General features: G+C 36.6%; 1 protein-coding gene across 1 annotated transcript; it reads left to right on the plus strand.

Annotated features, from left to right (window-relative positions):
• Nucleotides 1-10,173: 10,173 nt before the first annotated feature.
• LOC139738710 (CKLF-like MARVEL transmembrane domain-containing protein 5) lies at nt 10,174-17,507 on the plus strand. Its single transcript, XM_071649345.1, has 4 exons — nt 10,174-10,347; nt 11,083-11,250; nt 12,841-12,936; nt 16,818-17,507. Exons 1-4 carry the CDS (start codon nt 10,219-10,221, stop codon nt 16,932-16,934), a joined length of 510 nt encoding a protein of 169 aa, XP_071505446.1. The 5' UTR covers nt 10,174-10,218; the 3' UTR covers nt 16,935-17,507.
• The last annotated feature ends 8,005 nt before the right edge of the window (nt 17,508-25,512 follow it).

A 25,512-nucleotide genomic window follows, 5' to 3' on the forward strand; every position in this document is an offset into this window, starting at 1 on the left:
ATAAGAAACTTAGGGCCTACAAAATCTCGAAATCGTGTTGTGACCTACCTGTGCGTGGACAATTTGTGAAGCGATGTTTTTACGTGGACCGGCAGGCTGTGGCCCTCGGTTATAAACCGAGAAAACTCCTGAAACCAGATGCAATCCTGACCATTTGCTCACATGAGTTATAAAACAGAAACACCTCGAGCATCGACTTCGAAGAGAACCGAGGGAAAAAAAGCGTAGAGAGGTAAGGAAAGTGGCTAGCTATGTTTAATTTACCGTGGGCCTGCAGCCGGGGTTGGACTGCAGTACAGTGCCACTGAGCTAGCTGCTGCCAGTGCCGACTGGACATGCACGGCAAAGTGGAGCGAAATCATATCCCTACGACCCCCTGTGTTTATCCTTCCCGGCTCACGTCATATTTTTTTTTTCGAGGAAAGGCGATTATCTGACTACTTACAGAAATATTGAGATACAAACAATATTTTCTTAAGAATTCGACTCTCTCATGCACAGGTTATCTTCGGTTTGAATGCCAACATTGACTGGACGGAGTCGAGTGTCCTGTGTATGTATACATTGGTATGGTAAGGATTTGCGCGCGAGAGTGGTTTCTACGCTAAGAAGTATGCAACACGGACGGAAGCTAGAAAACGACCGTGCCTATTTGATGTCAAGTTCATGGTATATTTGGTTTAAAAATACATATAAATTTATATTTACAATATTAATTTTTCGTAAATTATATATATCTAAGCTTGAAATATTTTGTTTGAAATTATAAAACCACAAACTTTCACATTATATGATAAAATTGCAACTAATCATTTGAACACTTAAATTGGTTTTTAGAGGCACGGCTGTCAACTTGGTGAGTAAGGGCATGCACCAGTGCCGTATATTAAGAGAGTCTGGCCAACTCGGTTTTCGGCTTAGGTGTTTTGAAGCCTGTGATTGGTCAAAAGCTGGTCCCGTGACCTACAGGCGCCATGTCGTTACCAAAGTCAATCACGCGGGCGCGAGCAGAGCTCATACGCAGTGCCCATTGTTCATTACGCGCAGCTACACGCTAATATTGCTTGCCTTGGGGACTTCCCCTGAATATCAGTCATGGTGCAATGGGGATATGTCATTGCCGTAAGGTTGTCAACTTTATTTAAGTATATAGAAGGTACAACACGAAAGATATTTTGATATCTTATTGCCATAAACTGAAGATTAGTCATGCCTTCCTGCGCAGCATGGCGTTGCGCGAACCGACCTGCTCTTAGTGTAATGATGCACCGCTTTCCGACAGATCCAAAACAAAGGAAAAAGCGGGAAATCAGAGTGCGACGGGAAAAATATATCTGATTTGTTTTCTTTGGATTCCTCGCGGTGTCTTTCAGACTATCCAAGTTTTGATTCACATTTGTATGTCTCCGCAATAACATACGAAAGTGTCGCCTGAGGCATTTGTTCTGGTCGTCCGTCCGTCCTTCCGTCTGTCCTTCATATCGCAATCAATATTGTGGACACCGTTTGAGGTAATTAAACTTGACATGTATGCTTGTGTGAGTGGACGAAGTTTTGTTTTTAGCTTATAGGGCTTATAGGACCGTGATTTTCTCGTGATTTTATTTTATTTTATTTTTTTTGGGGGGTATGGGAGGGGGGTAAGGGTCAAGGATCAATGTCAGGTAAAATGTATTATTAAAATTCTACTCTCTATTGTTGAAATACTATTACCCATGCAGTTCCTAAATACCTTGGAAATTACCCAATTCACAAACTTAAAACCAAATATGGTACACGTATTTGCATGCCATCATTACTACACAATGACGCGTGATAGGGAAAGATTTTAGCCATGATGGTCAAAGGTAGGTGAAAATACTAAAATGACAGAATTTTCTATATACTTTTAAAATAGCCGTTGAAAGTATTGCCATGAAAATAGTAGTAAGTAAAAAGTAGTGAGAAGAAGTAAGCAAAAGTAAAAATGCCCAAATTCCTTAATACTTGCTCTCTTAAACAATAAAATACATCCATTCATACCTAGTTCAAGGAAAGTAAACATTCGACGCATTAAATTTAGTGACAAATTTGCCATTTTTTCTGCCAATTATGTGAAACTGTCGTGTAACATTGTCAAGACGTACTCTACACCTGCTAAGAGAACAATGTAATATGGTGGAGGAATACCGGTCGCCATTAGGACATCTTTATTTGTGTGGGTTTGTTTTTATTATTTGGTACAGATGTCACTGAGGATATCCCTCATATTATGTTATCCAGGTAAAGTACTTGTGCTTTCGTTCAACATGTCTTTTTTAGATATTATTTTTAAACAATTTCAGATCATTTTACATAAGCCTATACCTTAATATCGGTGAGGTCACTTTTTCATGTTGTACATTGTACATAGGTGTATTCCTTTTGAATTACATACTAATCGGCCTTCATGTCAGTTTCATACATATATGGGACTATGGTAATTGATGATTACAATGTATTTACGTGGGAAACAGTAATAACTGTGGAATTCGTCTATCCTCTGCACAGCTAGAATTGTAAATTTATATAATACATCATGTTGTTATACAATATTCTTGTTCCCTGGACAACTTGCTAAATACAATATACATAGCATACAGTCTAGTGAAAGTTTACGATACGACTTACTGTGAATTCTTCTTTTATTTTCACAGCAATAATTCATCATTTTTTATATTCAGGAATTATGTCCTTTAGACAGCTTCCCTATTATTTATACGGTATACCTGTGTGCTTGTGTCTATTTGAATGTGTAAAAATGATTGATTGTTGGCTTTGTTCAACATGGATGGAATGAAAGAATGTCCCTCCCTCAACCTACCCCCTTTCTCTCTCCCCCCCCCCCCCCCCCCCCCTCCTCTCTCTCTCTCTCTCTCCCTCTCTGGGCAAGAGAAAGAAAAGTCAAGCAACACCGTGCCTTTGGGACGCCTGCGCGTACACACTTAACCCTCCAAGCGCACACGCTAAAACCATAAGCGCACTGTACGCTGGGTAACGACATGGCGTCCAATTTATGAGTTGGCCAGACTCTCTTAATACTAGTATATGGCACTGGCATGCACTACGTAGCATCTTTTTGCCGGCTCTTTCACGATCGCTTGCGGGAATTATTTTTCAAAAATCGCGTACGGAGACAATTTTTGATGTCCAAGCGTATAAATTGGTGAAAGTTTATATTTTTTACTCTTCTTAATTATCAGTACAGTGAAAATCTCAGGACTGCTTCCCTTTAAGAAGATGCAAGTTGACAGGACCATCTTAACCCTGTTCTATCAATCTGTCAATGAAAGTGTGGTCACCTTTAGCATCATTTGTATTTTTGGCAATCTAACGAATGAACAAAGGGGCAAAATATGATCGAACACGGAAAGTGGCGCAGAGGGTGATAGGCACATGCATGAGAGCTCCAATCTACGCAGTCGTTGTATGCCAAACGTGTACTATCCAAACTGAAGAAAATAATGACAGACACCTCACATCCACTCAATGGCTGTTTTGTGTTCAACCGTTCTGGAATAAGGTTGTGTCCACTTCAAACTCGTCGAGCACGTTTTGGGCAATCTTTTATCCCAAACTCAATGCATATGTGCAATGCATCAGTTAGACGATAATATTTTGATGGTTTTGGGAATATTTGAGTGTGAAGTTGATATCAAGGTACCTTAGTATTCATGTGAGGTCACTGAATGGCTTTATGTTTTTATGAGTGGATGAGGCTGTGTTGATTTAAGGTATTGTTTGTCAATGGAAACAATTATTGGAATGATCTTTAAATGATCACATTGATTTTTGATGGATGTAATTTTGGGTCAGTTGTGTTATAAAATATTCTGTTATTTGGGAGTTTTGTAGTAGGGCTTGAAGTGTAAAGTTTATTGCTATGAGATCTGGCTGTGGATAGTTTCATTACAGCTGCTGTTCATTTTTGTATATTTGACAGTGCCCGACATTATTGTCATGATTGAAATATTCACCGGTATGTTGGTAGTTTTGTTTGTAACCAGGCTTGTTTGTAACTCATTATTTTGAAACAGTTTATTACAGCTGCGGTTCATTCTTTTTATATTTGGCAGTTTTTGATATCATACAGTGCTTATATAGCGCTTTAAGGAGAGGGATATTTTTGATTATTGATAATAGTGTTTTGATGAAATGTTTATTGGTAGGTGCTTATGTTGGTTTTGTTTGTAACTCATGTTTTGAAACAGTTGTATAGCTGCTGTTCATATTTTGTATATTTGGCAGTGTCTGATAATATTGCTCTGATTAAAATGCTTACCGGTATGATGATGGTAGTTTTTGTTTGTAGCTCATAGATTCTTTTTTTCCCCTTGTTTCATCTGCATATACGTGCTCCAGGGAACAGAATTATGGGCCAGGGACAATAATTTCAAATTTCTCTCTCCTCCTCTCTCTCTGTCTGTCTGTATCTCTCTCTCTCTCTCTCTCTCTCTTCCTCTATCTCCTTCCTTGGTGTGGGTTATGGAGCAAAGGGTTTTGGGTATATATTGTAAGCATAAATGTTGAAATAGTATTATATATAATTATGTTTGGAGGGATTTGATGTATTTATTTAACCTTATAATAGGGAATATTAGAGGGTTTATTTAGTTATGTTTGATATTCAACTGGTTGTTATGCTAACTGAGACTCATGTTAGTTATTTGGGTGTGTGTGTGTGTGTGAGTGTGTGTGTTATTTTGAATTTTCTGATATAAGTTTTGTTTGTAGTATTATGTTATTATTTTGTAAATTCAAAATTGGGGGCTGAGAATGGTTGAAGTATAGTTTGATTTATTTATAGGGTTATAAAGAATTGATATATTGTATATGAATTGTGTAATAGATTTGTATAGGGTGTTGTTTGTTTTCATTGTGCTTATCATAGACGTATAATTATGTAATTGTGATGTAAACTATGTGTACTGTTACGATCATTTTGTTGCAATGTAAAGCCAGTGGAAGCCAAATTTCTATGTCTGACATAGACCAATAAAGAAATGAAATGAAAAAAATGAAATGAAATGAATTATACAATATTGGGAGTTCTTCTGATCAAACAAGCAATTCTTTACAGAAATCCAGGTAACGTGTTACAGTGTGGATTACGTATATTTCAAACCCCAAAACTTACACCCAATTTTTAATATTGGCAATCAACTCGAGATGAATGTGAATTTAAATTGTTAGACAAAGAGATGCAATTTCATTTTGATCTTCAAGGAATATAAGTAGCTCTTTGTGCTTGAATCAATTATTTATTCATAACTTTTTAAAAGCTAATTATACTTAAAAGTTGCTCCTAATATACGTAATATCACGGGAGAAATGTTTCCCACGTTTCCTCTGAAAAAAAACCCACTTACATTTGTCTTCGTGGAATAGCTACGGTAAGATGTCACATAATTATGGCTATAATCAGAAAGAGCGTTTAGAGCATCGCGTATACAATCGTTCGCACTTCCTGCAATGATAAGGACAACAATATCATCAGCCTATACAAAAGCGTAAATGGATTCATATTAATATCAATTTCATTCTCATATAAAACAACCATGGACTGACAAAGAAAGAGAGCTCAAACCATTGTATCTCTCTTGTAAAAATGATCTAAAATCATTAAGGTATACAGAGGAGAGCAAATAAGACTGGAGGCTAAATTCCACCTTGCCTTATAGTCTATACATTGCTTTAAAAAAGGTTTGATTTCTTATCACTATGAATGCAAAATTTAAAGCATTGTCATAAACTTTCATTTTTACACGCAGCAATAAGTATTTTACCATGAACTTATAATATTGTAATAGTCCCTTGTACAGTCCCAATGAACTTCTATCAAGTAAGTCAAATGTCTTTTTATAGTCTACAAAAGCACAATACATTTTCCTTTTGTTGTTGTTGTTGTTGTTGTTGTTGTTGTTGTTGTTGTTGTTGTTGTAGTAGTAAATGCCAATTCACGATTGTATGCGATGAGAAAATGTGATCAATCGTAGAATAACCTGATAGGAAACCGGCCTGTTATACTTCGCGGAGCAGATCGTATATTAAGATTCGATGAATAAGCCATCTCAGTTCGGAGTTACACTTTGCGCATGAGCAGACAAAGATCATTTGTGCCAACAGGGCAATTTGGTTTTGAAATTCACTGAGATAATCATCTGTGACGTAATTATTGTTCAAGTATCTTTCTTAATATCGCTTGCCATCACATTCACTTGACAGCAAAAGTGGTATTTGGCAATATCAGAAAATGTGTGTTAATTTCTTCAATGCCAATTAATGCTATGGATGCTTTCACAATGGCTGCGTTGATCACGGATATTTCTGACCACCTGGTCTACGCAAGTAAACTGTTCAACCTTTACATGATTGAAGACTCAATGTCGGGCAAGCTACAACGCAGCTGCATTTTTTTTTTCGCTGTGAGAACAAGTGAAGTGCCCAAACAACTGAGAGAAAAGAAAGGTCATTTGTACCCGTGTGCACATGAGCTAACTCCGAACTGGCTTACACGAAGTAATGAGCTCAGGCAGTGAATTAGCTTTCCGATACAACTCAAGAGGGTGCTATACCGATACATCTGTTATTATCGGTAGAATAAGGTGAGCATTTACCTAAGCTATATATATCACCAAACTTGAGAGTATGGATTTATAACTATCTTTTTAACAATTCGTTTAAAGTCATATCATCCCCATACAATGATGAGCCTTGTTATTGGCATTTTTGAGACGTTTGAGTTGTTGTATACTTCAGACTCCTCATTGTTCATATACCACAATGTCATAATCAAAATCTTTTAGGATAGGACCATTATAAAATAATATTAATAATAATAATAATAATAACAATAATGATAATAATAATAATAATAATAATAATAATAATGATAATGATAATAATAATAATAATAATAATAATAATTATTATTATACAATACAATAATAAATACAATTTCTATTGCGCCATTTTCCATTCTGATTAAATACTCAAGGTGCTTTACACTACTGAGCAAAAAGACTGAAAATACATAATATTATAACCATAAAAGAAGAAAACTGATTACCAGGTTTAAGCTTTTAAAGTATTCATGCAAATTTTCTATTGAAATGTTGGAAGAAGCTTTAGCTCCTTTATTGTGTATTCTTTCGAATTTTCATTTTCCAATTCCTTATGTTATTACGTAAGTCAGCTATTATAGGAAATATCCTTTCTTCTTTGATCGCACAATGCCCTTGCCGAATGCTTTCTTCTCATCCATGTTATCTGGGGGGCATTTCATGAAGGAACTTGTCGGATAAAATATCTGACAAGTCAGTTATATCCGACAAGTTTTGAGAAATTCTTCAGTCTGATTGGCTAATTTCTCTGAACTTGTCGGATATAACTGACTTGTCAGATATTTTATCCGACAAGTTCCTTCATGAAATGCCCCCCTGATCTCTTTTCTCGACATTTCTTGTTTAATTTGCATATAGGCTTATTATTGGCCGCTAAAGAACTGTTTCGGGAAAATTTTAGAAACTTCAAAATTTCAAATGTGATTTTTTTTTCTTTTTCATGCGATTTTATCAAATTTTCAAAGTTGCACTAAAAAAAGAGATACTCCTTCTTTTCAGACTATAACTTTCACCTGCACTTGAATTCTACTTAACCCGGGTCACTTTTGCGCCCGCTCCGATGAGTCGAGTTTATAAGGACTATAATACAACGGTATAAAAGCAGACAGAGAGAGAGAGAGCGAGAGAGAGAGGAAGGGAGCTTTCGCTTTCCTTTTATCTGACTATGCATACGTCGTGGCCTTATTGAAATAGCACAGAAGGGAGAACGGAATGCTCCATTCGAGTGGATTCGAAGCTGATTCGGTTCCGGTATAACCGAGGCTTATATATACGGTTCCGGTTAAGCCTCGGTTACACCGGAACCGAATCAGCGCTGCGATTCCACCCGAATACAGTACATGTGGATTCGGGAGCACTCTGTTCTCCTTCCCCGAATGGGCGAAATTGGGGAGGGATTCTGGAACATTCGTGAAGGGATGCTTGTTTTGAAATGTTCAAAACCAGCCGAATACCCTCCAAAATACTCCCGAATGTGGCCCCAACAAATTTTATTCGGGCCACATTCGGGATGTATTCGGATGGAATTCGGTTGGATTCGGGGCAGATTCGGCCTACTCGTATATCATTCGGGGAGTAATGGCCCGAATCATCTGGCCCAATAACCCGAATAGAGCCGAATCTGCTCAGAATGCCCCGAATACCTCCCCGAATTCATCCGAATCGTTACCCGAATACAGAGCAGAATACGGGCGAGTGAGCCGAATAGGCCAGAATACGGCAGAATAGCAGCCGAATAGGTCGAATGAGCGACCAGATAGACCCGAATAGCCTCGCGAATATAGCGTGTATAGAGTATAGGGAGGCTTCGTATTCGGCGCATAATATTGGCCACAGATATAATACATTGTATTCGTCCCGATTCGCGGGTCGACATTCGGGTCGTCATTCGGTTCTGTTCGGCTGTAATCGGGTCATTCGGACCACATTCGGCTCGATTCTGGCCACATTTGGCTAGTTCGATTCTGGCCACTATTCGGGTTGGCATTCGGCTTTATTCGGAATGCCCAAAATTGATTCGGGTCAATTCTTGGCGACTCTGCTCTGATTCGGGACCTATTCGGAACTTATTCGTCTCTGATTCGGGAGCTCCCCGAATCAGAGACGAATAAGTTCCGAATCCACCGAATCCATCCGATTCAGGCCATATTCGGGCAGAATCGGTCCAAATCTATTCGGGAGAATTCGGTTCTGGTCTAACCCTGGCTTTAACCAATAATTTTGTTAGTCTAATTAGCATATTCAACTAATTAGCGCAGAATGTTAATGTTGTTAATTTCATAGCAGAAAGCCCGAGAACACAGGTAGATAGTACGTCTTTTCAAGGGTTTTCTATATGACCATGGAACCCATTAACACCGGAATGTACTTAAACGATGCAAGTGTCTTTATTATCATAATTAGCATAATAAGATGATTAGCGTGGGCCTATATGCACAGTGTACAACAGTCGAGTAGATGGTACCATTATGTCATGTACATGTACTAATGACCTCATTATGTCATGTATAAATGACCTGGAAGAGTTGGTATGTACAAGGTTTTTGTAGATTCTTGTTTTAGATGGGTATAGTAACACTGCAATAACCTAATCTTGCATGCATGGTTGCCGCTCTCTCAACCTTGGACAATTATCTTTGAAAAGCCTACTTATCATATCAAACTATAATTAGCGTAAAATGTTGCTAATCTTGAATCCAGAAAGCCTTACGGATGTGATTATAATCTTAACACAGAAACTCTGAAAACATGCAAAATACAGTTTGTTATGTCGGTCTCGTGGGCCTTCTTTGCCTACTGTCGGTCTCGTGGGCTTTCTTTGCTTAGTTTCGGTCTCATGAGGTTTTATTGCTTAGTGTCGGTCTCGTGGGCTGTGTTTGCTTAGTGTCGGTCTCATGAGCCTTTGGTGCGTATAGTGTCGAACTCACGTGGGCTGTATGCCTGAGCCGTATAACTCGTGGGCTGTATGACTCATGAACCTATTATTGATGTCGGTCTCGTGGACCGTATGACTCGTGGGTGTCGGTCTCGTGGGATGACCCCTATGTTTTCCTACAAATTTTCTATGTGCTTGTGAATATCTGTAAATAAACTGTATTATAATGTCAATAGCACAGTCTGCAAGAATCTTCAGCCTATTGAAGGAGAAGAAGAAGATTACTGACGGGGCCACCCTGTATAGATAAAACGAAATAAATAAATAAATGAATAAGGCCAATAAAAAAAAAAAAAAGTTACCCAAGCTAATTTTGCTTCAATACGCTTCTGAAACACGAATAAACAACAATAACAACAACAAAATTGTACTTAATCTTTTTTTTTTCCGGGTCTGAAAAATCGATACTGGGACTCACTGCTCGTGTCAGAGGGTCTTTGACAAAGGCTATGTAATGAACACACGACACGAGATCACACGAGATACGAGCTCAGTGTGTGAATCCCATGGCCCACCTTACACCCACACTGTACACACGATCCGCTGTGTATACAAATGTATGTAACACTGCTTCAACACACTAACGTTACACTTTCTGTCACTGGCATCAATCAATGGTTTGTGCAAAAAGCTGAATAAGAAATGGCCGATATAGATCAAGTAGGAGAGGCAGGTAAAGCATCATCAGGCCCCCCTGACAAAGGACGCAAATGTGGATTCGACATGAACTATGTTTCTTCAATTCATGGAATCCTTAAGGCAAAGCAAATGGTAAATTTGAACTCTGTTCCTGACTTCGAATCTAGTCTAGTCGATTCTATCTTGTGCAGTGTCTACTGTATGTGTGTACGTACACGCCTCCCTCCTGTCCATGTCTGTGTAAGAGTCTAACGTTGGTTAGGTCTTTAACGTACAGTGTACTATAGACCCTCCCTATGAATATGATACAGTAGTAACTGTTAGATCCCTAATTGATACACACTAATTGATCCGCAATTGGATCTTACTTGGATCTTGGATGAGGAGAACTCCCAAAGATCTCCTGTGGAGTTATAACTGTGGATATTGTAGAGCCTTAGACTTAGTTAAACTTAGTTAAACTTAACGTTAGAGGGTGGACTTTCAGAAGAGGGATGAGAAGGAATCGAAGAAGGGTCCTAACTGCACCTAAAAAAAAAAAGAAGAACAAAAAAAGCATGTTTAAGCAAGTAACGTTAGGGTGTCATTTTTGGAAATGATAGATAAATTTATGGTTTTCATTTTCACAAATTCTGCAAGTTGACTCACATTTGCAAAATTGTAAACTTGCAAAAATATGTGCCCTCCCACAATATGAAATATGAGCAGTTTGATGAGACCAGTTCTCTCCTGGAGAGGAAAAGGACTTCACTTGTTCTCAATCACACACCCGACTGCTGGCAAAATTGTCTCTCAAGTCTAACGAAGTGTTGTCTTTCTTCATGCAAAATGTATTGCATACAGCATTATTTCCTTCTTTTCATACAGGGCTGGTCCTTCTTGGCATTCTTCTTAATCTGCTTTGCTGCGGGTGGGGCAGTGTCGGTGCTCTTCCTCATTGTAACACTGGCTGGATTCCTTACCTCCACAGTCATCTTTTTCATGTTCGGCACAGACAACTACAAAAAGGTCACAAAGGTTAACTGGTTTTTAGCGGTAAGTTGCCCTGATTACCATATACAACATATACATGTATTCAGCGATTCTTAATTTTCATGAATCAGGACTTCCCCTTCAAATTTCGTGAGAGGAATAAATGCATGCCCGTCACATTCGTGTCGGGATCACAGATAGTATTTGTGCATGTCTACAATTAGATTCACGAATAGCACCTGACTCACGAAATTTGTGAAAATAAAAACTTTGCGAAATAAAAATCCTCGCAAAATATTCAATGTATACAGTACGTATGCTAGCATCTACATGCAATAGATCTATATGGTATGGTGTAATTAAATGGCATTATGGATTTGTAATGTATACCGTAAACTGGGAGGACATTGGACAGGCGGGTTACTTTGGACAGTTCAAACAGCTTCACTTACAATATTTTGCTGCTTGCAATATACAAGAGAAGTGCAGTTATTCAAATATTCACATATCCCCCTTTCATAACCTACAAAAATATTTTCAGAAAAACCAACAGCAAAATAAAAATGCAAGTGAAACAATTCCTGTCCAAAGTCACCCACCTGTCCAAAGTCCCCCCAGTTTACAGTACCTTAAATGTCTCATTGTATTATGATGAAGTTTGTTGACAACATTAATGTTGCCATTATGAACAAAGGGAGAGAGTAAATCCTGTATATATATGCCATATGTTTAGCGAGTCTACTTACTCACAAATCACTTGTATACATTGGATTTATAAAGACTTCATAAAATTTAGCAGTGTTTCATGTAATTAATGTATGAATTGATTTGATTGAGTTTGTGTCATAGTGCAGTAAATCAAAGAACTGTTTTTAATGCAAAATATATTCAGTCCGTCCGCTTCACAAGGTTTTTCAGCAGTTACACACCAAGTTGGTTGTGAATTTTGCTGCATGCAGAATTGTCTTGTCAACATCAAAATGGTACCTCTGAATTCTAATGCACGTTGTATATTGGAGGAGGTTTGGATGCCACTAGTTAAATTCGTAAAACCTGCAGAAAATCAGAAAGAAATCTTCCAGTTTTAGAGAAAATAAACTGAACTTTATTCTTCCTAAGATGTGTATAAGAATCAGTCCTGAATTTAGCAATTAGAGTCATTTGAAAACTATGCAACCAAAACAAACAGTTGTGAATAGGACAACAGAGAGCTCAAAAAGAAAAAAGAAAATGAAAGAATTTTTTTTACTTTCTGTAATAGAGGCAATAATAATGAATTGTGAGCCTTGTAAAATGAAAAGATACAGCACCAAACAACAGTACAGAAATGAGGTTTCTTGGAAGTGAAAGGTTGATTTCTGATCACACAAAAGTCCGTGAAGGGTGATTGGCGAGTCTCGGTCATTCTTCTTTCTTTGTATCCAGTTCAATTCTACGTGGGGCTCTGACTCACTTGAGTAAGTCACTTTATTTCTTTATATCATTATGTCTGTACAGGATGTTGTGCACTGTTTTTTGGCAGCCATCATGCTCTACAAGGCTCCCTGCATCCCACTGATCATCAATATACTTTGTCTACACATTCAATTCTATGTGGGCTCTGACTCAGTGAGTCAGTCACTTATAATATTTCTTTATATCATGTCTGTACAGGATGTCTTGCACTGTTTAGCAGCCATCGTGCTCTACATAGCTCTGGGCATTCCACTGATCATCAGTATACTTTGTCCAGTCTGCATCGCATCAGCAGTAAGTACCTAATCATCTACTCCATGTCCCAGTCTATCTCTTTGGTGTTGTTGTTATTTGCATCATTGCAAAATTATAGACTTAACTAAGAATACATTGATTTATGTGAATTCATGATATATCCAGCCATCTTCTATGCGTTTTTTTTGTTATGTTTTGTTTTGTTTTTTGTTTTTCTGCAAGGTGCGAGCTGTAATTTGATCGAGTGCTACAGTAACTTGTTTAGTGACAACTGTGTCAGTGGAAAGCCTGCTCTAGTGCAGCAATATCGTATTTTGTCACAGATGTTCACACTTTATTCTCCCTTCGTATTCATTTCATATCATTTATTACCTCCGCCAAGGGAGGAGGTTATGCTTTTGTTACCGTTGGTTTGTTCGTTAGTTAGTTCGTTTGTCCATGTGCAAAATAACTCAAAAAGTAGTAAACGGATTGGGATGAAACTTGCAGGAAAGGTTGAGAATGACACAAGTAACAAATGATTAACTTTTGGTAGTGATCCGAGAATTTTGGGCGAATTTATTTAGGATTTTTGATATTTTTGACAAGTAGGGTCAATGAACTTAGGAGTTCAGGCTGCACGTATTTGAGGTTTGCATGCGCGCACTAAAGTACGTGCTCTAGTTTCTGCTAGGGCGAGGCGCGCCGTGCAGATGGGGGTTTATGACGTAACAAAGGCTTCTATATTAGGAACTCGGGTGACTTTCAACACACAATGCTATAGTGGGTGGAAATCACTGATATCTCTATGGCAGAACAAGATCAGTGGTGGAAATGAGCTGCATGCTTGGCGGAGGTCAGCGCTCTCAGAGTGCTTCTCTAGTTTCTAAAGTGTGATAAAAACCAAACAGAGAAAATGCTGATGAAGGAGATAGTTCACCATAGTGAAAAACAACAAATATGTAGGTCTGCTAAAACACCTCAGAAAGTGGTTGAATAAACAGAGACCTGAAGGTGTTTGTAAGGTCAATTCCCAAAAAGAATGATATAAAAGGATTATGTGGTAAAAGCAGGCAGTTGTCCATCATTTCTTTTCGGGAGTGAGTGGTCCCCTTTATTTTCTTTGTGGTAATGATTAATGAATGCATTGTCATAGGTGAAAGGATGCATTAAGGGTGAAGTGCTTGTGCTTGAATCTACAGATGTATACAGCATGAGATTACTGCAACTAGTTCCAAACCACAATGAAGTTTGTAAAGTTCTTTAGAATGACTGCACTAGTTATGAAGTTACCGAGTATGATTTGACCCGTCACTGAAGTTTAAGCTGTACTTTGACTATGATTAATCATCACAACTTCGGGACTCATTTTAAAGCTTGAATATTTGAAGCACCATAGGCTGTTAGATGATTTACATGATAATTTATGCACCAGTTTGAAGTTAATACGAGACCCATTTTTGCTAGTGTTTCATTGTTTATGAAAGAATTATATGGGGTTGTTAGTAAGCTTTCTCAGAAGTTCTCATGACAACAATTCTGTTTGACTAATGACATACACTGTACAAGTAACATGTACACTGTATTCCATTGCTTATTGTTGGAAGAAATATCACAATATTATATTTTAATAGTACATGCTGTACAGGTGCTCCTCTTAAACCAACACAAATTGTAACCAAATTTTGTTACAACAAAGTAAAAATTCAGGACCCAAAATTATCCTAACTAACATGTATTGTGTAAAATTCCCTTCCGTTACAACAAAATGTTGATATGTCAAAAGAAAACTGCAGGTCTTGAGGACTTTGTTATCTAATGGGAGTTGCCTGCATAACAGTATCAAGGCTGTGCATTAATACTCGTACAAGAACATCACATCAAATAACTGAGTTTGGTCATTACGAATGTGTGTCAACATCAAAGATCAAATTTTAGACTAGAAAACAATTAGTTATAAATGTATTATGCATTGAAGACTATAACTGCATTTGTATGCAGCATATGTGCCTGATGAAGTTGATCTTTTCTTTATCAGTATGAGGAGTCCTGTACAATTTATAAGGCAGAAAAAGCTGGATACATCTGAAGTGTGAGGAAATGAAATAGTAACCTTTATACCATTAAATTGATCACATTTAAAATTGAAGTTACAGGGAAATGAATGTGTATCCTTTTATCAAAGAAAAGTGCTTTCTTGGATCTGATTGGTTCAGGGATGTGCCATTTACACAAAGGGACTGTAACACAAACTAAAGTGCGGATTGGGAAAAGTCAAAATCAAGTGACTGACCATTCATGTTTATAACCAAAGCATTAGTCTTGTTTGTCCTAGAATATACCATACTTTGATAGTGTATTTATGTATCATATAGATAAAACGTCATGTTGGCAATCTCAGATCCTTTGTCATCCGTGGTTCTGTATTATGACAATGTACTCTGCATTCCACAAATTATGCCTTTTGGGACAATTTCACAAGTACACCCAGTCGAGAATCACAGTGATGGAATGACTTTATAAGATCCTTTTTTAAGAGAAAATCTCTAAATGATTTTCTTACTTGAAAATGATACAAATTGCATCTCTATCACAAAGAGCAATATTTTTGCGACGTGTTATTCTATTTATTTTATTTTGTGAGCTATTGACTAAAAAAGAAATTAACACAATACACATACAACTGTATGGCCTCTATAGAGGTTTTTTGTTGTTGTTGTTTTTGTCACTTTGAGTCTCTCTGGTCAACTGGAAAAGAAGTGTAATATACAAAGTGTATGTGTATTAATATTTGTACTAGTATTTGATTGTGGTAACATTCTGACAGTTTCACACAATTTTTTTTCCTCATGTTTTTTTTTTCTCATTAGAATTACCTCTAATCTCTGAAAAATAAAATTGTACAATTTTACCATTGTATGCTGCAGTTCAAGTCAATGTACTCCCCAAACCTTAGAAATTACAAATGATTGACGTAATTGTCCATAATATTTAGGAAGTGTAAGATAGCCAAGCACTTCCAATTAATGGGGTGGAATGTCTAGAACCCAACTTTGGCTTGTAGATGGGGCTTGACAGGAGCCCTTCCTGCCCCCTAAGGTCTCGCCAAGCTTGGGAGAAATCTCAAGGGGCTTGTTGACTGCATACACCTACATCCATCCCATGCTGTTCTTGGGATGCAGGCAGTGTAGCCGTCGACAGAGGCAGCAATGATGTACATGCGACCTGTATGTGGCATCTGTAATCTGTGTGTAGCCACAGTACACTGCTATAGAAAGAAAAGAAACCATAGTCTGCTTCGCCCATGCTCCGAGTCATGGAAAAGCAGATGTCAATAAATTGCCTTGACAAAAGAAGCCACTTATGTTTTATGGATCAGTCCTAAATCACATCAAACCTAGTGAGCAGCAGTTTACTGTCCCTGTCAATATTTTCAGCGGCAATTATTAAGTATGTAAAAAACAGGACACATAAAGATTTTTTTTTTTATGTAAGCTGCTACTAAAGTGGACAGAAATACGATGCTTGTATGCTTAATGTTCAACTGGCTTTCATGTTCCTTGCTCCAAGCCTGTCTTCTCAAGAGTTTGGATCGATATGGCAACCAGAGAAATGGTTCTTAATTTTTAAGAAATTAGCCATACTTGAAATCTTGAAATCCTGAATTGAATTTGGTGGTAACATTGAATGGAACAAATCCTTCTAGTTTTTTTTTCTTTTAATTAATATCTCCTTGTTATTAGTGCCCTAGAACTGAAAAAAAAAAGGAATACTAATATTAAAAAAAAAAAGTTTAACATTTTATCATCGTAACCATTGTTTTTGTCCTTCTGTGTGAAAATTGAATCCCTCTTTCTTGTTTTATGTCATATTACATAATATATGTCATCAGGTTCACAGAGAAATTCACATGATTAATGATGTTTCTATTTACATTGAAGGTGTTTGGATTCATTGCTGTGGCAAGCTACGGAGCGGGCGTCTGGTACTCCAGCAAAAGATGGCGCGAGAACAAGACGCGGCAAACTTCAAACGCCCAGTATAATGTCGACTACTGATGGGTCTCAAGAGAGAGGGCATCCTAGCTGCATTCAGGTGTTTCTCACTTAAAAACAATTCACAAGGGTATTATATAATGTCTACTGTTAAAAGTTGTACAATAAGTGAGCATTTTAGCCACCGATCTATTTTTACCATCTTGTACATACAGTAAGTGATGTGTTAAGTCTGTTTTCGATAAATTCATATTTCAGTGCCCATAGCTCCAATTCATCTATCCCAATTTATACACTTTTGTTTGTTATTTGTGTAAGTGTTTGTTGTTATAGCAAGCCACACCTACCACCAGTATCATTCAGTCACCGTGTCTTCCCAATTCCAGATCAAAGGAATTCTGCCAACTTTAACTCATGAATGTATCTCAATGCAGGCTGCTTTCAGGGACTGGCTCCCTGCCTAGCATCACTGCCACAGATAATTGTAAGATGTCTTAGGAAAAGGTGTCTTAGGTAGAAATTGTCAGTCACAAGATCTGTAAAGACTATTGACTGAAAAAGAGACTTAGCTTGAAGTAGAAGAATGTGATAGTGTGCGACTACATTTGGTACAGGCGTTTCATCTAGTCTTGTTTTTTGTTTATTAAATTGACAAAAAAAAAACTGTGAATTTTGCCATTTATCATCTTCTTTTTCACCTAAGGATTCATCACAATATTCTATTTACAAGATTCCGTCAGGAAAGAAGAAGCCTTATTCGTCCTTGAGTTCAAACATTTATAGTTTGCTGCTAATACATTATAGTGGCATGTGGGAAATAAGAAAAAAAATCCCGATTTTGAAATATTTTTTTCCAGTTTTTTTCCAAGTAATTTGATTTCAGAATTGGGAGGTGTGATGGAATATTTACCGGCAACATCAAACTTACAGTGGTCTATTCATCATGAAGACACTGTTCAGCATCAAGGACTATAAGCAGGACTGTTTGTACAATATTTCTCATCCACATGCAGTATTTAGTATCCATGAATTTTGAAACTAGTGACATTTGTATATATACCTTTTGTTTAAAGCAAAATTCTGTGCAGTCAGTCTTTTATGGGTTATTTCCACTATAAAACCAGGACTACAATGCACTAAAGTGAGATTGAATTTTGGCTAAAATTCTACTGTTCCTTTCATCAGTTGTCTCATAATGAGGACCAAATCTTGGCCAATCCTTACAGAGATTTCATGTTTCTGACCGTGGTGGCTGCATATCTTCAAAATTCAGACAAAAGACTGCAGATTGATGTAAGTCTTAAACATTTATGGGAGGGAGTTTTAATTCCTGAACATGATTTCTTTGCTCTTGTCTCTCATTCATTCGTGTACATGATTGTGTGTGCTAGCATATGTACTGGTAATGACTGATCCGAAGTGATAGATAGTCACAGGGACTTCATTACAATATCCTGATCATAATGGCTATTTCCTGGATGATATGTTCTATATCCATGTCTGCCGATTGGGTTGCCCTTTAACATTTAGCATTTGGCATCATACACAGTAGGGATGACATTGTGCTGGCTGTGATGTCATGCTATAGACTTAACACTTGTTTGTGACAGCATGAACAAAGAAAGGCATCCATTCTAACATAGGTCTGTTAAAGGGATGGTACAGTTTCGGTTGAGATGGGATGGTTCCCAATATTTTTTTGATGATGATTTCTGAGATAAGTAAATCCTTATGAAATATAAAAGAGCACACAATTCTAAGAAGAATTCAAAGTTTATTTGATGAAAATTAGTTTTGAAATGGCTGAGATATCCAAAACAAAGCAATCCTAATAAAAGGTGGGACCCATCTCTTATTAGGATCACTTAGTTTTCTGTACTTTGTTTTTGGATATCTCAGCCACTTCAAACTTAGAATTGTATGCTCTTTAACATTTCATAAAGTGGCTTCTAAGTATCTTGCAAAAAGTCAAAAGATGAATCCTCACATCAACCAATACTATACCGCCCCTTTAAGCACGCACAGAAGCAATTTTCTCTTCTTTATCCCATAACTCTCAATCTTGTAGTAACAAAGGCATGTTTAAGTGCTTGACTGTGTTTCCGTACTTATTAAGAAGGGGAACAAAAGACCATGTGTGTCATTAAGTTTCATATGTGATGTGTGTATTCTATTGTTTCCATTGTTCACTTCAAGTAACCATAGCAACTTGTGTCTCAGTGCCTGCAGGCTTGCGGGCACTTGGCAGGACATAATTCTAAGCTCTGAAAAGAAATAGATTGCAGAACAAAACTTTCAGCATGATTCATTGATTTAATTTCTGCAAATAAAAGTGGAACAGTGTTTTATTTGCATTTGTTGTCTCTTGATGTCATATACTCTACCTTCTTGTATTCGAAGTGGTTTGATGCCTGTGCACATGTATGTTTTTAAAGTGATTTGCATGGTTCAATATGGGCCACTGCTTAAGTTTACAGGGACTTTACTTGGCTATTTTATGAGAGTGATGATCAACATTGTGTAGGGCATGAAAGCTCCCAGAAAAATGGAGAGGACAACACGTCTCGACCAAGCTGTAGTATTCAAAGGTTATTGCTCATGACAACATGATAAAGAATGTGCCCTTTTCTGCACTAAATGCCACATGATGCTCAGTTGACTGTAATTACGGTATGTCTCCATGTGCATCTTATCTTTAGTTTAAATGTTGAAATTTGCTTGTCAAAAATGTCTAGACCATTCGTTTAGTCTGCGTCTGACACATCTCCCTGCATACTCCAAACATATTATTTGTCTTTTTGTTATTTGATATAGTCACAATTATTCATAGAGTGTTTTATTTTGTGTAAGAAGTGATAGATGATTTACATATGTAGGAAGTGAATGAGGAATTGCACTTATTTCTTGTTTTGATATTGTTTGAATGTCAATTTATCTCACATACAACATTGATAACAATTTGATCGTTTATAACTACATCACTCATTAATCAATGCATGTACACCTCATTATACCTCACCTCACATACAATGGTCAGGATCTCATCCGTATATTTCTTGCTGTGTGATTCAAATAAAATTTACTTCAATGTGTTCAATGTGTTGAAATGATTTTGTGTACTTTTTTTTTGTGTAAATACTATGTTCGTCAAGGGAAATCAAATCACAGCAAATGAAATATGAACTGTACAAATCAAATCTGTTGCAACTGATTTACCTTGTGCTTATATTGATCACAATGCAGAATTGAAATATATATTAGAATATTAATTTATGTGTTGTATTGATAAGATGTGTATCCTGTAAGCATGTCATGTATTGAATTTATGGATTTCAAATACTCAGTAAAATGAAAGGCACACAATGAGAAGTCATAAAATCATAAAACTGCACATCATTTTGTAAATAAACAGCAAATTATCAGGCAGTAAACATTTACAGAATGTTGCAGTCTGCAGGAGTCTGTATTTCTCTGTTTTAGACTTTCTTGTTTAGGTAGTGATGCTAAAGTATGGAAAAAAATATTTTTCAAAGGATATTGATATGTATGTCTTTTGCAATGTCACATTGGACATAACCAAAATTTTGACCAAATTCGAAGTTAAAAAAAAATGTTTTGTCACAAAACATTCTTCAAAGTATTGTGAATGCTTGCCGTTTTGTGTGGTGTCATTTGTTTTTATTTTTCAATGTTGGTGTTTTTCTTTCTTTTCTTTTCTTTTTTTTTTTTTTTGGGGGGGGGGGGGGGGGGGGCTGTAGATTTCTGACCAAAGAAGTACCAGAATCTAATACTCTTTTGTAAATCATGTCAGACTGACACAACTATTGTATTTTGCAGTGGTTATTTACAGTAATGTTGTCTTATAATTCATACCTGCCAATTGTAAGTTTTAATCTGAATATTCAGTTTATTCACTAAAAGAAAATGCATTAATTTCAGCGTGTGAACTGATGTTTGGGAAATATCTGTTAATAGTAAAGTATATGAAATTTAGAAAGTTCAGATTTTTAGATAATTCTTCTCTGTTTGTTCAGATTTATTAAGTCTCAGGGTTGGCAGGTATGATAATTTATGTGGAGTTGTAAAGAATACATGTACTGTACAAGAAGAATAAGAAATTCCAATTAGCTCTTATGCATTTTATTTCAATAAAAGAGGAAGCAAATCAGGGGCAGTGTAGATATACAGTGTACACTGTACATGTATTGTGTGGTTATCTCTTCGTGATGATGTATAATTTGTCTTTGGTAAGATCATGCAGACATTAGCATTCCCAAAAGGAGTGGAAAGCAACATCACAGTACAGAATTTCTCAGCAAGGAAAATTGAAGATCATGTAAAAGTTTGTGATGCTTGTCATTGCCGTTATCTACCTTTTTATTCGGTTTCAAATTGTTTGTCATGCGGCAAAACTGTTGATATTGTGTCCATCATGTCTTCAGATAAGTAAACACACATGATTTGTTTCAGTTCAGAAAGCCCATTCTTGATCGAAATGTGTTCGATGTTTTCCTTCATAGTATGTAGCAAGTCTATAAACTGATACATGTATCTGCAAACTTGTCATATCATGTTGTCTTGTTGATATTTGTTGACATTTGATATTTTCAAATTAGCTGTAAATATGTGCCATTATTTAAAATTCCAGGTACATATTTTTCACAGTGAAGCATGTGGACTGTTTGCTAGATACACACTCATCTATTTTTCATATCACATGTCACTTTTCCAATCAGTGAAGAGTCATTAAAATGTAAGTCATGATACATCATGTTTCCTCTTTTAATTTTATTTTTTTTGGGGGGTCCTCGATAGAAAGAGTGGGCTAAACTGTGTGCTATGTCCATGCGGCTGTTTTATATTCAGATGTGTGTGTGTGTGTGCCAGTGCCATGGTACAGCTATGTTTTGTATGTATTTGTGTCATTGTTTCCATGCCATGTTGTATGCACACATTTCTTTGTGCAGGAGGAAAAAAAAGTTGGGCTAAGAGAGAGATAAAGATGAACTATTTTGTCTCAGAGCACAATTGGCAGTCAACTCTACATAGATCGATCTTAGAAGAAAACTTGACCTATGATAGGCGATGTTTAACCTCTGCATAAACAGAAAATAACACATATGAATTATTATTTTTTATTTTCACAGACTTGGCTGATGATTCAATATGTCTACCATTCACTTACACACAGTAAATGTATTTTGGTCAGACTTCTGATGGATAATGTGAGCAAAAAGTGATGTTAGTTATTCCGGAGATTCGTTGGAAAACAAAATAAGGTTCAAAATTCATCAGGTTCTTTCATCCAAAAAATAAAGTAACAATTGTTAGTCAAAAGGTTCCTTAATCTGAAAATGAAAAAAAGTGTATTCTTCCAAAGGTTTATCAATCTGAACATGAAAAGAAGGTGCGTATTAATGAACCTTTGGAATTACAAACCCTATTTGTTTTTGGATTAATGAGCCTACAGAATAATGAACATTTTTATGCCTCCGCCACGAAGTGGTGCTGGAGGCATTATGTTTTCGGGTTGTCCGTCCGTCCGTCCGTCCGTCCTTCCGTCCGTCCGTCCTTCCGTCCGTCCGTAATGAATTTTGTGGACAGGGTAACTATCAAAACCTTTTGAGGTATCCTAATGAAACTTGGCATGTATGTGTATTAGGGGGTGAAGTTGTGCCTATCAACTTTTGGGTGCACATGCTCAAGGTCAAAGGTCAAAAGGTCAAGGTCAAATACGTAAAATTTCACTATTTCCACTATATCTATGCAATGCCTAAAGATATTTTCTTGAAACTTAGTGTATACATGTATTACTCAATTAAAATTCTCTGGTGAAAGTTTGGGTCATGAGGTCAAAGGTCAAAGGTCAAAAGGTCAAGTAAAAATATTAAAACTTCACCTTTTTTCTCTGTACCTTGGAAATTGTTCAAGGTATCTTCATGGAACATAGTATATATACATGTACTGACTGGCAGTGATTGTCTAGAAAATTTAAGGTTCATGGGGTCAGGGGTCAAAGGTCAAGGGAAACACTTCAAAATTTTACTATTTCTGTCATGTTTATGCAATGCTGGCAGGATTATTTTTTTTTTACACTTGGTGTATGCATGCATAATCTAATAGAGATTCTTTGGAAAAGTTTTTTTTTTTCTTTAAATTTGTTTTTGCCTCAAAGGTCAAAAGGTATAAGATCAAGTGAAAGTGCTGAAATAAGCTTTTCCTTCATATCTCGGAAGTGGCTCAAGTTATCTTGAAACGTACTACATATTTATGCATGTTCTGCCTGACAGTGATTATTTTATGAATTCTAGGGTCAAAGGCCAGATGAAAATGGTAACAATTTACTATTCAATGCAGAAATTGCACTTTTTCTCCGTACCTTGAAAATAACTCAATGCATAAACATATGAATGGGTCAAAGTCAAGTTAAAGTCCTTAACTCCCAAATACATGCTCTCCTATTCATCCAATTAAACCTACTGTAGGTCAAGGAAGGTGAATGTTTAACACATTTGTGACAAACTTGTCGTTTTAATATTTTGCCAATTTTGTGAAAATGTAATCACACATTGTCCACATGTACTATCTGGACCTATTAGGAGAATCATGCATAATGGCGGAGGCATACCAGTCGCCATAGCGACATTTCTAGTTTCATTTTTGGATGAATAAATCTTCGGAATAACAAACCTTGTACTTCATTTTTGCAATTACAAACCTCCAGAACAAACCTCGCTGTAAAATTAGGAATGTTCGTGTGCATTTTAATTTCTTGAACTTCGCAAGAGCAAAGATTAGCGAAATTAAAATGCATGCAAAAGTACTTGTCTACACAATTGTGACAAAGGGCCTCATTATGTCATCTTGTAAAAAACACAAAGCTATTGTACATGAAGCTGTTTACAAGTCCCTGCCTCTCAAAACCATATTACATACACAGATACATACATACATGGCACAGTGGGATTAAACTGTAGAATAAACAAATGAATACAAACACCTATTTTTCAAAAATTTTATTTCAATCATTTAACTTGAAAATAAATGCAACAGTTGAGTCATCATACATGTTAAGTAAGAATTCACCATTTTATATCTTTGATACATTTCCAGCAGGAAGACAAACATAGTTTTCACTCCAACACCCAAGGAAGAACTGAAGAACAATGTAACACAAGAATGTTCTGCTTGTTAATAAAAATCTTCACAATAAGCCCCATCTTTTTTCAATTATTATTATTTTTTATTTTTTTTTTTTTGGGGGGGGGGGTATGAAGTGCAGTATTAGCGTTGAAAGAATGATGGAGACTACCAGTATTTTGTGTCGACCATTCAAGTTCTGCAAAGCAATTCCACAAGTACGTGACAAAGCCCTGTCTGTGCAGCATAAATATGGAACTATTTACAAATATACAAAAATAAATATTCATAAGTCTCTGTTTAAAAAAGAGCACCGCGGCTTTTCGCTCGCTCTGTTAAAGGGCTGTCACTTGTAAAAAGCTTGCATACAAAAAGTACTGTCGTGTTTACTGCTTTCAGAAATGAATACATAATTTTTTTGAACAATGAACAGACATGGCTCCATTTCAGGGTAACAATTTTTGGCAGAGTTGGCTACTATCAAAGACACACATACATTTTCTCTTCTAATTGCCATTGCATTTTTTTTTAAATATAAAATTGAGATAGGGATTCCATTGATGAAGACAAATTAGACAAATTAGAAGATATCCTGTCCTCTTGTGGCATGAACAAGTCTTTCTGGATAGACCTTGATCAAGCAAATCTACATTCTTCTCGCAAATAGTATACATGTACTTTGATCCACTGTTTTATCTACTCTCACATTGGCTAACACAATGATTCTAATCTCAAAGCTTTCTAATACTCTGAAGTATATCATTCTTCACACACATCACGGCCATGCTGTAATGGTGAGATCATTATCATCAATTGTAACGTAACTTCATGGTAAATTGCAGATTACATCTTGGGTTTGTGGTTTCTACCCTGTAATGCATCAACAAAGGTTCTATCTCTGGAAAAAAAAAGATGTTAATTTCAACTGCCAATCCCCCCCCCCCCCAAAAAAAAAAAAAAAAAAAAAAGTGACATCAAATCCTTCTGTGTTTGATCTGTCAAAGTATGAAAATGTATTACAACTGTTAAAAATCTGAGAAGTTGTGAGCAATGAAATATTTTTGCTCCAGATTTTGTCTCCATCATGACTAGACCTGGGAAATAAGAATGACATAGCTATGTCTGTGGTTTGACTTGAAATTTTCTAAAGTGATACAATTTGTTGTAAAGAAATCATTTTTCATTTAGCCACAGAAGGGAGCGTAACCTTTTCTTCGCAGGTATTGAGGTTTACAGCTCACTGCATTGCATACCAGACGCACATTCAACTAGAATCACCATGTGAGTAACTACTCTATCAGAGTAACCATTAATAAATCCTGTTATTACCTATATCTTGGAAGAAATCTTGAGCTTCATGAATAGCCTGAACGTGGACCACAGGGGCGTGTCAGTGCCCTGGCAAAATTTGTGATGCATCTTTGTAGTTAGAGGATTGATCATGAATGATTGATACCTTTTGGAATGAGATTTTTCCTTTTAAGAATCATGATCACATCCG

Source organism: Diadema antillarum, unplaced genomic scaffold (genome assembly GCF_040938485.1).
Source record: "Diadema antillarum isolate AM-2024a unplaced genomic scaffold, OU_Dant_1.0 seq00000765_RagTag, whole genome shotgun sequence".
NCBI lineage: Eukaryota > Metazoa > Echinodermata > Echinoidea > Diadematoida > Diadematidae > Diadema > Diadema antillarum.